Source organism: Copadichromis virginalis, linkage group LG8, assembly GCF_057382275.1.
Source record: "Copadichromis virginalis isolate Kocher_CV1m ecotype Utaka linkage group LG8, C_Virginalis_male_GT1.1, whole genome shotgun sequence".
Taxonomy (NCBI): Eukaryota; Metazoa; Chordata; class Actinopteri; order Cichliformes; family Cichlidae; genus Copadichromis; species Copadichromis virginalis.
In genome coordinates, this window is record NC_140625.1 from 10,767,791 (window position 1) to 10,783,761 (window position 15,971).

The window sequence follows — 15,971 nt, forward strand, 5'->3', positions numbered from 1 at the left end:
TATTTATTTAGAAGTCCTAATCATACTAGACAGCGGGTCTGTTTTCTAGTATGATTTTGAAGAATCACATACATATATGACTGTAGTAAATGGTAAATGGTAAATGGCCTGTATTTATATAGCGCTTTACTAGTCCCTAAGGACCCCAAAGCGCTTTACATATCCAGTCATCCACCCATTCACGCACACATTCACACACTGGTGATGGCAAGCTACATTGTAGCCACAGCCACCCTGGGGCGCACTGACAGAGGCGAGGCTGCCGGACACTGGCGCCACCGGGCCCTTTGACCACCACCAGTAGGCAACGGGTGAAGTGTCTTGCCCAAGGACACAACCTCCCAACTCTTGAGCCACGATCGCCCCACAGTGTACTGACTGATAACATATCGTACCTAAAGATGTGTCTACAAATTATTGAACAATTTCGGAATAACGGTGCACAACATAAAATAAAAAGACCTTGAATATCTCATCATTGACTGTACATAATATGTACAAAAGAGGACAAGAGAGAAGGCGAAACATTATTGTATGCCTGTGATCTTCAGGCTTATCAGTGTGCATCTCTGATAGTGCAGTGGTGCATTGGTGCCTGCGGAAGTGTCAAGACAATGCTATTATTATGATTTGAACCTATGTTTAAGTAGAATCAGTTTATATTCAGTAAAAAGTTGTTATTGGTGAAAATTTTGAGAAGCACTGACTAAGATCATATCACTCATCCTTTACTTACCAACACCATTAATACCATCCTTTAGTGAACGTGGGTTTTAATTAGTGCTTAGTTAATGTTTGCAACAGCTCTTTATCGTTCATTTATTCAAAATCTGAATATTGGAAGATATTGTGTTTCCTGATGGAAAAGACAGAGAGTTAACAAACATGTAAGTTTTCTGCTTAAGCTTATAAATAACTTAACCTTATCATTAATCAAATACAACAGAACAGAGGAGAAAGAAAGAAAAGACCTGCAGAGATAATTCACAACAACTCCCTCGGAGTAGGTACATCGCAGCGTGAAAATCAAGGTGGCTAAATTAAAGCCTGAAGTCTCACAGGTATAAATGAGTATGTCTCCCTGAGTATAGCGGTGGTTGGCTTAGTATTATCATGTGGGCAAAGATCCTTTTTGGTCCCCTCTGCCTTCTCCTTAACAGAGACATGAGAGCTGGCACAACAGAGCTTTTTAAAGCCCATCCACCAGGTTTTGTTATGTAAGCACATTGCAGCTCTGTGTATGTTAGTCGATTACAGGAATAATCAACCGCCAAATGCATTACAACTGCCACTAAAACAGCAATTGGTGATGACCAACACAAAAAAGCCAGACATTTTTTGCTTTATGTAGACTAATAAATAAGTTTAAATCTATGTGCTACATGTGCCAAACATCATGATATGTTTACCGAGAGCGAGAGAGAGTTATCCCTATAAAAACTTGCATTTAGACATGTAAATACTTTTGTGCAAATTGGTACTTAACTCTAAATCACACTGAGAGTCTCTCTGAACGGTCATCACTGCCTTTTTTATTGCATCACATTATCCTGATGATACCTGCTATAAACCTCCCTTTCACTAGATGGCGCTCTTGCCCGTAAACGTCACGCTTGCACTGACGTTTGTTTCCGCCTCACCGGAAATGCTGCTTCAAAACACTTCAATGGCTGTCTTGCAGTGACTTCGACCGCTTTGGGCAAATAGTTAGCTCTGAAAGTCGGGGATAATTTACTTACCTCCGCGCTTTGGGGACATTTTTAAGCTCAGACATGGCGGGGCCGCTGCTGGAGTTTGAGACCGAGATGTTCCTGAGTCTCTTCGGCAGTGACGGGCTGCTAGTAACGGCTGAAGGCTTGGGGATAGACCGAATCCTACTGCAGTTCTTGCGGGTTTACTCGGAACCGGGCAGCCTGGTTCTTCTGCTCAACACAACCACACCAGAACAGGTTAGGAGAGGCTGGATTAGCTAGAGGCACAGCTCATATGATTATCTCACACTTTACCCGGTGCGAGGTGATGTGCCCCAGCAAACTGACTTAACAGTGCCTTAACATAAACCATACATTAAAAAAAAAATAAAAAGAAAGAAAGTGTTAGAAGTTAGAATTTGGAAGGGGCCACTTTTTTTGTCCATAGACATGGTGGCTAAAATAGATGAAGATAAAAGAGATGTGCACCTGCTAACAATTTTGGCGCCATCTCGGTTTCATACATTATTTCAGATGAAATTGTTGATACATTTTTTGATATATAAAGAATTTATTATAGTTTATTATTTTCATCTGAAAGTTGTTATAGAATCCCCTCTGTGATGGAGCTCGTCTAAGAAAGATAATTTTAATAACAGTAACGTTAACTGCATGAGGAAGTCAGTAGTATCGTGCATGAGGACAGCGAGAAAGCAGTGAGATGTGAAAACCCCGTCTTTTTTATTGCAATGGTGATGGACAGATTGACAGATGAAGTCAGGCTGGAGTGTCTTTGGACATACGACATTACGATCTGTAGTGGGAGCAGGTGGAAGAAAGTCTGGAGAGGAGATGAAGTAAAGACAGAATATATGTGTGTGAATGAGAGGGAGACGGGTGTAGCAATGACGCTGCAAGGATTAGAGGTAGTGAATGTGGATGACTTTGAATACCTGGGGTTGACCATTTAAAGCAACTGATGGTGAAGCAGAGAGTGTCAGGGTGATTTGTGACAGAAGGATAACCGCAGGAGTGTCAGGGAGGGTATGCAAGGTGGTAGTCAGACCTGCTATGATTTGTGGTTTGGAGATGGGGCACTGACAAGAACACAGGAGGCCGAGCTAGAGGTGGCAGAGATGAAGATGCTCTGATTTTTATTGGGAGTGATGAAGATGGACAGGTTTCGAAATGAGTACTTCAGCAGTTTGGGTTAGAAATTTAGAAGGGAAAGGTTGAAAGAGTTTGGACATGTGCAGAGGAGTGGTTATACTGGACAAAAGATGTTGAATATAGAGCTGGAGGCAGGAGGAAAAGACGAAGACGTCAGAGGAGGTTCATGGGTGTAGTGAAGGAGGACATGGAGAGGGCTTGCGTGACAGAGGAGAATGTTGGGGATAGGGTGAGATGGAGGCACATGATCCTCCCGAAAAGGAACAGCTGAAACAGGAAGTATTGCATTTTAAAACACAAAATTACAAAGTGGTTCAGTTGGTATAAAACCACACATTAAAGATAGAAGTGTAAATGTCCTTACATCAGTTACTACATAAACACTTGCATACACACATTAGAAGAACAGGAGCCAAAAATAATGGGTGAAAGACTAAGGAATAATTATTCTGTAAAAAACTTATTCAGCCAACCTGACAGGCTGAGGACTACAACCTCAGAAGCGTGATCGCCTCATTATTAAAATAAGAGTTAGAAGACCCTTTTCAGATAATCAGAGAGGCTGACCGCTGAGCTTTACCTCATGTTTGTGTGGAACATAGCGTACAGCTTTAACCAAAAGCTTGCTTCTTTTCATCCTGTCTTCTCAGGAATATTTCACAGAGCAGCTGCGAGTGGAGGGTGTGACCCACCTGCCCAGGACGGTGACCACTGATGTCCAGAGCACTGAGCGTTACAATGTTTACACCGAGGGAGGGGTGCTGTTTGTCACCAGCAGAATCCTGGTGGTGGACTTCCTCACGGACCGCATCCCTGCTCATCTAATAACAGGTCAGACTTGTACATAGCTAAATTCATATGAGAACATTTTATTCAGAATCAGAATCAGAATACTTTATTGATCCCTGGGGGAAATTATTTTTTGTTACAGTGCTCCATTTTAAACCAACATTAAGACAAGACAGACAATACGCTAACTAAGAATAGTACAATATATACATATATAAACATACATACATACATAAGTCACTTATAAATAAATAGTTGGAAAAGAAACATGTGTAGCTGTAGCAGCAAACAGTGTGTTAAGTGGATGCGTTGTACAGGGAGATGGCCACAGGCAGGAATGATTTCCTGTGTCGTTCAGTGGTGCTTTTCGGTAATCTCAGTCTCTCACTGAACGTGCTCCTGTGACTGACCAGCATGTCATGGAGTGGGTGGGAGGTGTTATTCAACATTGTCTTTATCTTGGACAGCATCCGCCTCTCCGACACCACCTTGAGGGAGTCCAGCTCCATCCCCACAACATTGCTGGCCTTACGGATCAGTTTATTAAGTCTGTTGGCATCTGCGACCCTCAGCCTGCTCCCCCAGCATGCAACAGCATAGAGGATCGCACTGGCCACAACAGACTCATAGAAAATCCTCAGCATTTTCTGGCAGATGTTGAAGGACCTCAGTCGCCTCAAAAAATAGAGACGACTCTGGCCCTTCCTGTAAAGTGCTGTGGTGTTTTTAGCCCAGTCCAGTTTATTGTCAATGTGTACTCCAAGGTATTTATAGTCCTCCACAATGTCAACACCGACCCCCTGGATTGAAACAGGGGTCAAGTGTTTCCTGGTCTTCCTGAAGTCCACGATCAGTTCCTTGGTCTTTGCCACGTTGAGCTGCAGATGATTCTGCTCACACCACGTGACAAAGGAGTCGACCACAGCCCGGTACTCTGTCTCATCATCCCTGCTGATGCATCCAACCACCGCAGAGTCATCAGAAAACTTCTGAAGATGGCAGGTCTCTGTGCAGTGGCTGAAGTCTGTGGTGTAGAGGGTGAAGAGGAAGGGGGAGAGGACAGCCCCCTGTGGTGCCCCTGTGTTGCTGATCACCTTGTCAGACACACACTGTGGGAGACGTACATATTGTGGTCTTCCTGTCAGGTAATCAACAATCCAGGACACCAGAGAAGCATCCACCTGCATCGCTGCTAACTTATCACCCAGGAGGGTCGGCCTGATGGTGTTGAAAGCACTGGAAAAGTCAAAAAACATGACCCTCACAGTGCTCGCCGGCTGGTCCAGATGGGTGTAGACACGATTGAGCAGGTAGATGATGGCGTCCTCTGTTCCGAGACGAGGCTGATAAGCGAACTGAAGGGGATCCAGATGTGGTCTTACTATGGGTCGCAGCTGGTCCAGGATGAGCCTTTCCAGGGTCTTCATGATGTGGGAGGTCAGTGCCACGGGCCTGTAATCCTGGGGGCCACTGGGACGAGGCGTCTTTGGTACAGGGACGAGGCATGATGTCTTCCACATCACCGGGACCCTCTGCAGACTCAGACTCAGCATAAACAGTTTATGAAAGACTCCACACAGCTGGGGGGCACAGGTCTTGAGGACAAGGGGACTCACTCCGTCTGGTCCAGCAGACTTGCCTGAGTGAAGTCTCCTCATTTGTATCTCAACCTGGTATTGAGTGAAGGTGATGGGTGGGGGAGGGGTGTCAGGAATCTCACAGGAGGCAACATGTGAAGAGAGAGGCTGGCACAGTGGTGTGGCTCTGGATTCCAGGCTGACTACAGGTGAGGTTGTGGGGGTGGGAGCAGACACTGTGGTGTCGAATCTATTGAAAAACAGATTCAACTCGTCGGCTCTATTCTCACCTCCCTCAGCTCCCCTGCTGTTGGTTGGCCTGAATCCAGTGATGGTCTTCATGCCCCTCCACACCTCTCTCATGCTGTTCTGCTGGAGTTTCCACTCCAGCTTCCTCCTGTAATTGTCCTTAGCCTCTCTGATCTTGTCCTTTAGTAACACCTGGATCTTCCTCACCTCCTCTTTGTTGCCCCCTCTGAAAGCCCTCTTCTTGTTGTTGAGGAGGGCTTTGATCTCCTTAGTCACCCACGGCTTGTTATTTGGGTAACAATGAACAGTCTGAGCTGGAACAATGGAGTCGGTGCAGAAAGTTATGTAGCCTGTGATACACTCAGTAAGCCCATTGATGTCCTCGGCGTGAGGCTCACAGAGTGTTTCCCAGTCGGTCACCTCGAAACAGCCCTGTAGTTCCGCTATTGCCTCCTCTGACCACCTCCTAACAGTCCTGGTGGTCACAGGTTCCCTCCTCACAATTGGCACATAGCGGGGGGTGAGGTGAATCAGGTTATGATCTGACCTACCAAGTGGGGGGAGGGAGGAGGAGCTGTATGCATCCTTGACGTTAGCATACAGTAAGTCTAAAGTTTTCTCTCCCCTGGTGGGACAGTCCACATATTGTTTGAATGTTGGTAGTGTATTGTCCAGTGATACATGGTTGAAGTCACCCGAGATCACAATAAAGGCACTCGGGTGCTGAGTCTGTAGCCGAGCTATGGCAGAGTGGATAGTGTCACATGCAGCTGTGGGGTTAGCAGAGGGGGGAACATAGACAGCCACCAAGATGACGTGAGAGAATTCCCTGGGTAAATAATACGGCCTGAGTCCAACAGCACACAGTTCAGTGTCCGGGCAACAAATCCTTTCTTTGATTGTTATGTTGGCAGGGTTACACCACCAGTTGTTAACTAAAACAGCAATTCACAGCCGTATTTATCACTAGCAGTCCAAATTGGATTGCAATACTTGTTTGAGTACTTGTAGTTGCAACATATGGTTATGCATTTGAGTTATCAGTAAAATTCAGTGGCAGCATGTTGACTGAATGACATATAGTTAAACTAAACTCCTTCATGCAAAGGTTAGTCACTCCTAACAGCTAACTTTGGCCTTTCCCATGTAATGTTTTCTTGCATGCTGCTTTGTTACTTCGCAGCTGTTGCAGTCTTATGAGTTTCATGATGTCATTCAGTTCATTTGAGTTTCTTGCACTATTGTGGACTGCATTTGGCAACTGTAGTCTTGGTTCTGCTCCGCAGAGTCACTCTGAGCGGGTAGAGAATAGGCTGCAGTCTAAGGCTGGGAAGTTGGAGTCCATTCACAGGATGTGGAAGTTGGTGGACAGACAGCTGATGTCGTTATTGTGACGCAGTGTATTATTGTTATACTGTCAAGTATTTATAGTATTATTTCTTAACTGCTGAAAAAGTTTGAAAACATGCTCTGGCATACACATCCACCTCTTACTACTGCCACAGTTACAATCAATTTCTGTGGGAAAATAATAATAAGAAAAATATTTTATTTATCTCTATGTGGGTAAGTTATTGTGTTACAGTGCCGCAAATATGACAAAAACAACTTATCTCCAAAAAATAAATATGGCTCTTAAAGGGAAAAAAAATTACACTTAAAAATGAGTGCAGTTAAAGCGAACAGCTTAATCAGAAATCGAAATGTGATACAGTAAGGAGATTAAACAGGTGTTGTGGTTTAAGTAGATAAAGATTTTCTGTATCTGTCTTTATGGCAGATGTTAGAGAACGCCTTCATCTACATCCGCATTTCACTATATCTACAGTCACTAGGATGACCTCTGTGTGAGCTAAAGGAGGAATCCAAACAGTGTTTTGATCTAAACTGGATTCAGACAACAACAACGATGTTGTTTGAATGATATGGATGCACTCCAGCAATGGATGACATCACTTTTCTATCACAACTTGTGCAGTCCCTTCACGTTTCTTCTTACCTGTCAGAGTCTCTACCTAAACCAGTGGTTCCCAAACTTTTTTTGCTGGGCCCCCCTTTGTTTTACAAGAAAAATGTTCAATGAGATGAATTGCAGAATGGCAGATAGAGACAAAATACTGTTACTAATCTGACTATCTTCAGGTTTTACACGCTTACATAGACACAAGCCCGGAGGAGCGAACAAAATCTACCGCCTTGCCAGCAGCCGCCATCGAGCAACACAGGATATTGGCCAGGTCAAACACATCAAGGATGCCAACCATCAAACCCTCCGCGACCCGCCCGCCATCCTCAATCGCTGGAGCGAGTATTTCTCCGATATCTGCAACGTGGAGTTCCCTCACCAGCCAATCCACAGTGCCCCGCCCGTCCCAGGACCTGTCCCGCCAATCACCATCAAGGCAGTGGAAACAGCCGTTAAAAATATGAAGAATGGCAAAGCGACCGGACCAGACGACATACCAGCCGAAGTCTGGAAGCTGCTCGGGCGCCAAGGCGCCTTAGTCCTCGCCAGCCTGTTCAATAGCATCATCAGAGACGGGACCGTCCCAGCAGCCTGGTCAACCAGCATAACGGTGCCCATCTGGAAAGGGAAAGGCGATGTGGCTGAATGCTCTAACTACCGCCCGATCCGACTCCTAAGCCATACCATGAAGGTTTTCGAACGGATCATCGACGCCAGGATGCGAGAAATCGTCAACTTAACGCCCAACCAATGTGGCTTCATCAGGGGGCGTGGCACGACGGACGCCATCCATGCTGCCCGCCTGCTTTTGGAGAAGCACCGAGAGAAGTCCAAGACCATCCACATGGCCTTCCTCGACTTGGAAAAGGCATTTGACCGTGTCCCACACTCATCTGGCACTCCCTGCGATCACATGGAGTTCCTGAAGCCTACGTCAACTGGACAAAGCTCCTCTACCGACAAGTCACCAGCGTGGTCAGAAGCCCAGTGGGAACATCGCCGCCCTTTAACATCAATGTGGGCGTCCATCAAGGCTCGGCACTCTCCCCGCTGCTCTTCATCCTTTGCATGGACACTGCGACGGCGGATCTCCAGTCACCCCATCCCTGGACACTTCTCTACGCCGACGATGTCTTCCTGGCCGATGAATCGCGAATAGAACTGCAATACCAAACGCAGCAGTGGAAGACTCGCCTAGCTGACTTCGGCCTGAGGCTCAACACCAACAAGACCGAATACTTAGAGGCTGGCCCCCAGACCGACGGCACGATCAGCGTCGATGGAGAAGATCTGGCGAAAGTACCTCATTTCAAATACCTCGGATCGATGATCAGCAATGACGGCGATATCCTACTAGATGTACGAGCCAGGATCAACGCAGCGTGGATGAAATGGCGCCAAGTCACCGGCGTCCTGTGTGACCGAAGAATGCCCAATCGCCTCAAGTCAAAGATCTACAAGAGTGTAGTGCGCCCCGTCGCCCTCTATGGATCCGAGTGCTGGCCAGCCACCGCAAAGCACGAACAAGCCCTTCACACGATGGAAATGCGGATGCTGTGATGGTGCCTAGGCCTGACACGATGGGACCACGTCATGAACACCGACGTTAGAAAGAGGATGGGAATCGCGCCAATCACAGATAAGATGCAAGAAGCGAGGCTGCGGTGGTACGGACATGTGGTACGGAGCGATGAGAACTCAGTGGTGAGAACAGCACTGCGGCTCAGCCCCCAAGGACGTCGACCTAGAGGCAGACCAAAGCGGAGATGGATGGACCGAATCAAGGACGACGTGAAGAAGATCGAAGCCGATCTGACCGACGCCCTTGACCGACCCAAGTGGAGACGACTTTGCAGAAAAGCGGACCCTGCAACCGAGCGGGAAAAACGCTAGGAGGAAGACATAGACACAAGCAGTTGCTGTCCCTCCATTTAGAAAGGCAGAGGCGTCACGGTGTAATTATTTTATGTGTTGTTGTTTTTTTCCCTGTGTAATAATATTCAACATTGCTGTCAATACATTTTTCAAAAAATGCCTCTCTGTGCAAAATGGGTTTAAAAACATAAACAACTGTGGGGAAACAAATCGTGGCAGGATCAGCCTGATATTATTTGTATCCCGCTGTAACTTTACTGTATAAAGAGCTAACATCTCCAAAATGTCTGGAGTAGTTAGTCATTACAAGAAGTGTTTGTGAACTAAAAATCAAGAATGTGGGATACTGTTTGTCGGTGATTTGGAGAGCCCAGCGCTTGCTCCTGATGCAAGGGAAGCTAATTCTGTCGCAGAGATCTACCTCGGCACTTGTGCAGGTGAAGCCAAAGGGAAAATATGCTTCACCATGTTTTCTAGTATTTGGCTTGGAATGAAGTTGGTTTGGAAACATATTTGGCGATGCTTCATCTCCTGCTTTGCGTTTGTGTGGGAACCCCGTCAAAAACCTGTCAATGATGTTAGCATTCTTTTTTTTTTTTTTTCTTTTCATACCGCGCCCCCCCCTGCAATGGCCCAGCATATCCAGGAAGTGAGAGCGGTAACAGCTCAATGCAATCCTGCTTAAAGTGCATCTAACTACACAGTCATTCAGCTCCCTCCCCCTCTGGTGAACCACTCATTTGCTGGAACAGCTCCAGCACTGAAACACTGTTGTTTGCTCTGTAGCTGCTCCAGGATTACAGGCCTCACTCAGTAGAACAGTCAGCTCCATTAGTTGGTCTGTGAAGAAAACCAACTTGGAAAACTTGACTTTAGCCATTTCAGTTTTGCATAAACCACAATGAGCACGAAAAATCAAACTTATCAGGTGACAAAGTCACAAAAAATCAAACAACTAACAGCCAGCTGATATATTATTCAGGCTCTACCTTCACTGTCTATTTGTTCCGCTCCCTTTAGGCATTCTGGTTTATCGTGCCCATAAAATCATTGAGTCATGCCAGGAGGCCTTCATCCTGCGACTGTTCAGACAAAAGAATAAGACAGGCTTCATTAAGGCCTTCACTGACAAGGCCACGGCTTTCTCCTCGGGCTTCTGCCAAGTGGAGCGTGTAATGAGAAACCTCTTTGTCAAGAAGCTCTACTTGTGGCCCAGGTACTGTCAAACTACTTCACTGTAGATGTTTTGTCTTGTGTATTTTGTTGTTGTAGTAACATTTATAATACTTCTTTTACTACTTTCTTTTTTTTTAACCTTTGCACTCAGGTTTCAAGCATCAGTGAACACAGCGCTGGACAGGCACAAACCAGAAGTGGTGGAGCTTCACGTGTCCTTAACTCCAGCTATGAGGGCCATCCAGAGCTCCATCCTGGACATCATGACCGCCTGTTTAAAGGAGCTGAAACGCTACAACCCCACTCTAGAGGCTGAGGACCTCTCACTGGAGAACACGCTGGGGAATTCTTTTGAAAAGGTTTCACAGTGTGTTACTAACATATACGACACATTTAAGCTGCCTTGACAAATTTTACCTCAGTGCGTGAAAACATTTTTGATTAAACTATTAAAGGAGGATTTTTTTGTTTTTTAAGAAGGCTTATGGTAATTGGACCGAGAAAAAAGCAGGTTGAGATGAGCCTCTTTAATTTGCATGTGAAATGTTATTACAGCGTTTATGAGAACCCAGTTTCTAAAAGAAAATTCAGGACACTGCAAAATGATTTGTAATCCATCTAAACCCTCTTAAATTTAAATTGAAAATAGTACAAATACAGTATGATCCCACAACTAATTAGGTCAATTGGCAACAGGTCAGTGGCATGATTGGATATGGAAAGAGCATCCGAGCGAGGCCGTGAGAGGTGAAGATGTTCACTGTTCTGTGAGGAACTGCGAGTTCTTTTATAATGAATGGTGCCGCGTGTGATGCTGAATAAGCTGGAGCACATCTGTGTGACTTCTCCTGCTAGAAGAGTTAGAAAAATACACCTCTGATTGTAGGTGAGTTCAATTGTATGCTTTGCCGTACTCCCATTCAGACTATCCGTCACTATCTGGACCCCTTGTGGCATCAGCTGGGAGCAAAGACCAAAGCACTGGTTCAGGATCTGAAGGTGCTGAGAGTCCTCCTGCTCTACCTAACCCAGTACGACTGCGTCACCTTCCTCAATCTCCTTGAGTCGTTGCACTCCAGCCAAAAGATCTTTGGCTCTAATTCGGGTAAACTACATTTATTTGACTGCCCTTAAATGCCAGATTGGAGGCCATTAAGAGTTTAAAATGTCTAAATTAATTGTAATTCTTTGCATTCAACCTCGCTCTTACCATCAGGTTGGCTCTTCCTGGACTCCAGTACATCCATGTTTGTGAACGCCAGGAGCAGAGTCTACCGTATTCCCGAGAGCAAAAAGAAACTTAAAGTGGGAGCGGAGGCAGAGAAACAGAAGCCATCCTCTGCCTCAGGTAACTGTGTAGTTGGCCAATCTCTGATACGGTGATATCAGAGTAGATATCCACAGAACTTGTCTGTGTATTCATGTTGGCATGACTAACTGCTCTGTCTGTGTGTGGGTTTCAGAGGTGAAGCGGGAGCTGGTGCTGGAGAGGAGCCCAAAGTGGGAGGCTCTGACTGAGGTCCTGGAGGAGATTGAGAGGGAGAACAAGAGCTCTCAGCATGAGCCAGGTTAGATCTCAGTGATGTTCAACTGTTACAATGTCATCATGAATGAGTCTGAAAATGATTTTCTATAATACGATCTGATTTTTATAAGTCATTTGTAAAGATCTAAAGATTTGTAAATTTTAGCTCACAGTTAAACTCCTCATTTGAAATCTAGACTGCCAAAAAAAGCAACACTTTGGAAACACATCAAAGCTCAATGGGGCAAAAAAAATCATGCTCGAAATCTATACTGATACAGATTGGCTAATATGTTAAGAATGAAAGGATGCCATCGTTTGATGGAAATGTAAATTATCAGCCTACAGAGGGCTGAATTCAAACAAACCCTGAAAATCAAATGATGTTGCAGGCTAATGCAACTCAAAATAGTACTCAATAGTTTATATTGCCTCCACTTGCCAGTGGACCTGCCAATTCTGGTATTCTATGGCAAGTGCCAGGCAGTGACACGGAGCCCACTAAAGGGTGCCCTTAAGCTACATTTCGTAGCTCTGGCAGTTCTCCTCCTGTTTCTCCTTGCACAAAGGAGCAGATAATGGTCCTGCTGATGGGTTAAGGACCTTCTACGGCCCTGTCCAGCTCTCCTCCAGTAAGACTCCTGGAATCTCTTCCATGATCTTGAAACTGATTAACAACCCCCTCTGCTAATAAACTGAGCAGATCAATATCCCAGAAGTATAACTCACTCAGTGCTATATTAAAAAGTGTTCCTCTTATTTTTATTTATTTATTTATTTTTAGCAGCAAGAAAAGCATGAGCCACAGCTGGCATTTTACAAAGTCATCCTCGGGGTGGGCTGATTTGTCCTGCTTCACTGTGTTGTTGCTTTGAAGCTGCACAGTACTTGACAGTACACCTGTACACACTGAGGAAAAGTAGTCCACCAGAATTTGGGTCAATTGCAGAATATAGAGTAGGCCTCTTTATCCCCCGTGGACCCCCTGGCTTTCGAAGCAGGAAAATCTTTGGCCCCCGTGTTAGGATTCTGTGTGAGCTCACTTTAGGTGCACCAGTTCACGGCCTAAATATGCTGTCTTGGTGGCGTGGAAAGCACCTGTCAATATCCATATCTGTCATGTTATTTGTTATTTTATTATTACTTTAAATCAAAAAAGCTTCTCTTTTCATTGTCAATTTACATTAAAGTAGTTTTTAGTCTTTCAGGAGAATATTTTTTCCAAGTCCTTACATTTTTACATTACAATCTGACAATCTCTCTGTAAAGATCTATCTTTCTCTAACTGCCTTATGTTCCTCCCTCAGGTCGAGTCCTGATTTGTGCCAGTGACGACCGGACCTGTGCTCAGCTGCAGCAGTACATCAAGCACGGCTCCGACTGGCTGCTCAACCGGCTCTACCACCGCACGATTGGGAAACGGGACTCTGCTGCACTGGGCGCCTTAGAACTGGATTTGGAAAAAAAGGGAAAGGGTCCAGTCAGAAAAGGAACAAAGGGAAAGCAACCTGCGCAGAAAAAAAATGCAAAGACGACAAAAGGCAAAAGCAGACCGTCCTTGACTCTGACCCAGATGGTGGGGAAGGAGGAGACAGGCGAAGCGGCAGTCATGGGCAGCAGCGGAGATGAGGATGAACTGACGGATGAAGACGGAGGCGAGGAAGAGCAGCTCAAGCTAGACTTGCCATCAGATGCTTATTACGGCGTCCTGAAGGAACCGCTGACTGTCATTCACCCGCTGAAAGGCTGCACCGATCCCCACAGCTTGACCCGGGTTCTCCATGAGGTGGAGCCCAGCTTTGTGGTGCTTTATGATGCCGAGCTGAGTTTTGTGCGCCAGCTTGAGATCTACAAAGCTAACCAGCCTGGAAAGCAACTTAGGGTGTACTTCCTCATCTATGGTGGCTCGACCGAAGAACAGAAGTACCTGACAGCTCTGTCTAAGGAAAAGAAGGCTTTTGAACACCTCATCAGGTCAGAGCTGTTTCTCTCCCGTTAGCCACGTTAGGTGTATTTTGTTGAGGGTCATTTGCTCACCATTTCTTGTATTTGTGTTCTTGTTTAGGGAAAAAGCTACTATGGTGATCCCAGAGGAGAGAGAAGGGCGAGAAGACACCAACCTAGACCTTGCTAGGAATCTAGATCCCGCCAATGCCACCACCAACACCCGCAAAGCAGGCAAGTCTCTGTTGTTATGCATTTTTGATTTTTCTCTCCTTTGTGTGCTAAATCGTCTTCACTATGCATTGGACCAGTTTGTGTTTTTATATCCGTTTTCTGTCCAATAACCAGGTGGCCAGGAGCAGCCCACAGAGCCCTCACGAGTCATTGTGGACATGCGCGAGTTCCGGAGTGAGCTGCCATCCTTGCTCCACCGTCGCGGACTGGACATCGAGCCGGTCACCCTTGAAGTTGGCGACTACATTCTGACGCCGGACGCATGTGTCGAGCGCAAAAGCGTCAGCGACCTGATCGGCTCGCTTCAGAGCGGCCGCCTCTACACCCAGTGCCTCTCGATGACCCGCTACTACAAGAAACCTGTGCTGCTCATCGAGTTTGACCCAGCTAAGCCATTTTCCCTAACGGCCCGCTCGGATTTCCGTCACGAGATTTCATCAAATGATGTTTCTTCAAAGCTCACCTTGCTTACGTTACACTTCCCCCGGCTACGTATACTGTGGTGCCCCTCCCCGCACGCCACAGCCGAGCTCTTCCTGGAACTAAAGCGAGGCCAGCCCGAACCTGACGCCGCAGCAGCTCAGGCGGTAACGGCCGAGTCAGACACTGTGGCTGAATCGGCAGACCTCTACAATCCCGGACCTTATGACTTCCTGATGAAAATGCCTGGGGTCAACACAAAAAACTACAGGGCTCTTATAAAAAACGCAGACAGCTTGGCCGACTTAGCCAAAATCAGCCAGGACAAGTTAGGGGAAATACTCGGAAATGCTAACAATGCCAAGCTGCTGTACGAGTTCCTGCATAATGTAGTTAATGTCCCTGCGCCCATACAGAAGACCAAACAGACATGACGAGCAGACTATATGGATATAGGAAGATTTTGCCACTGTGATTAAATTATTGCAGTAAGAGTATTTGACATATTCGGATACAAAATCAACTTTTTAAAAAATGCAGATGTTACGTTTAGATACACAGTTTTTGTAAAACTGTGACTTTTATCGTTTTTCTGTTTTTATATTGTCGAAGAATAAAATCTGTCTTTTTATAATTAATAAAAAAAACTGTTATTTAACTTAAAAAAAAAATAAAATGCACTTAATTTATTTTAAGCAAACCTTTAACGTGATTTTTTTCTTCCTTTGAGAGGAATGATAGAGTGAATTGTTAGTAATAACATACTGTTACCGTGGGGGATGCTCATATTTAATACAGCAAACATTTATTTAAAATGATATCAGTATATGTACAAGTAACCCCTCTATGCTAAATGCTGTTGACTCTGTGTCATGTGAGTGATCAGAACTCGGGGACATGACTCTTTGAGCACAGATGCCCCACCCAATAGTTTATACACTTTCTGCTTGTGAGGGGCAGGAATCAGAATAAAGCTGGTTTTCCACGACAATGGGGCCATTCTAAATCATGTACAGTGATAATTATCTTGTGCCCATGACTTGTTTATTAAAAAAATATCACAATGTGCACTTCAGATCTGATTTCAGCTCTTCACAGTGCAGGTCTACACTGTGGAAAGTTATGCAACATATTCAAAACATACCAAAGGACTAAAGTCACGTTTTATGTTTGTTTCTTTTTCTTTTTGTTCGTTTTGCTCTTGTTGACATAGGTTTCCATTACGTATCCATTATATTGCAATCGTCTGTACTTTGAAGGAGAAATTCCGGTTTTTAAGGAGTGACCGTGCTGCCCAGTGAAGAGGACCACCCTTCTCCTCCCCTGCCGACCTCTCCCGAGCTTCCTGTCCGACA

General features: G+C 45.4%; 1 protein-coding gene across 1 annotated transcript; it reads left to right on the plus strand.

The window, feature by feature from the left end:
* The first annotated feature begins 1,640 nt into the window (after nucleotides 1-1,640).
* Nucleotides 1,641-15,660, plus strand: ercc4 (excision repair cross-complementation group 4). The gene is made up of 10 exons (XM_085465706.1): nucleotides 1,641-1,949; nucleotides 3,512-3,692; nucleotides 10,338-10,533; nucleotides 10,645-10,852; nucleotides 11,418-11,598; nucleotides 11,710-11,841; nucleotides 11,957-12,061; nucleotides 13,326-13,992; nucleotides 14,084-14,196; nucleotides 14,311-15,660. Exons 1-10 carry the CDS (start codon nucleotides 1,773-1,775, stop codon nucleotides 15,048-15,050), a joined length of 2,700 nt encoding a protein of 899 aa, XP_085321832.1. The 5' UTR covers nucleotides 1,641-1,772; the 3' UTR covers nucleotides 15,051-15,660.
* Nucleotides 15,661-15,971: the final 311 nt, after the last annotated feature.

Excerpts from the sequence above, each read along its gene's own strand:
- ercc4 (XM_085465706.1), top strand. The coding sequence starts at position 1,773 with ATGGCGGGGCCGCTGCTGGAGTTTGAGACCGAGATGTTCCTGAGTCTC. Across the intron at positions 3,693-10,337 it reads CCCTGCTCATCTAATAACAG|GCATTCTGGTTTATCGTGCC; the intron begins GTCAGACTTGTA and ends CGCTCCCTTTAG. Across the intron at positions 14,197-14,310 it reads CACCAACACCCGCAAAGCAG|GTGGCCAGGAGCAGCCCACA; the intron begins GCAAGTCTCTGT and ends TCCAATAACCAG.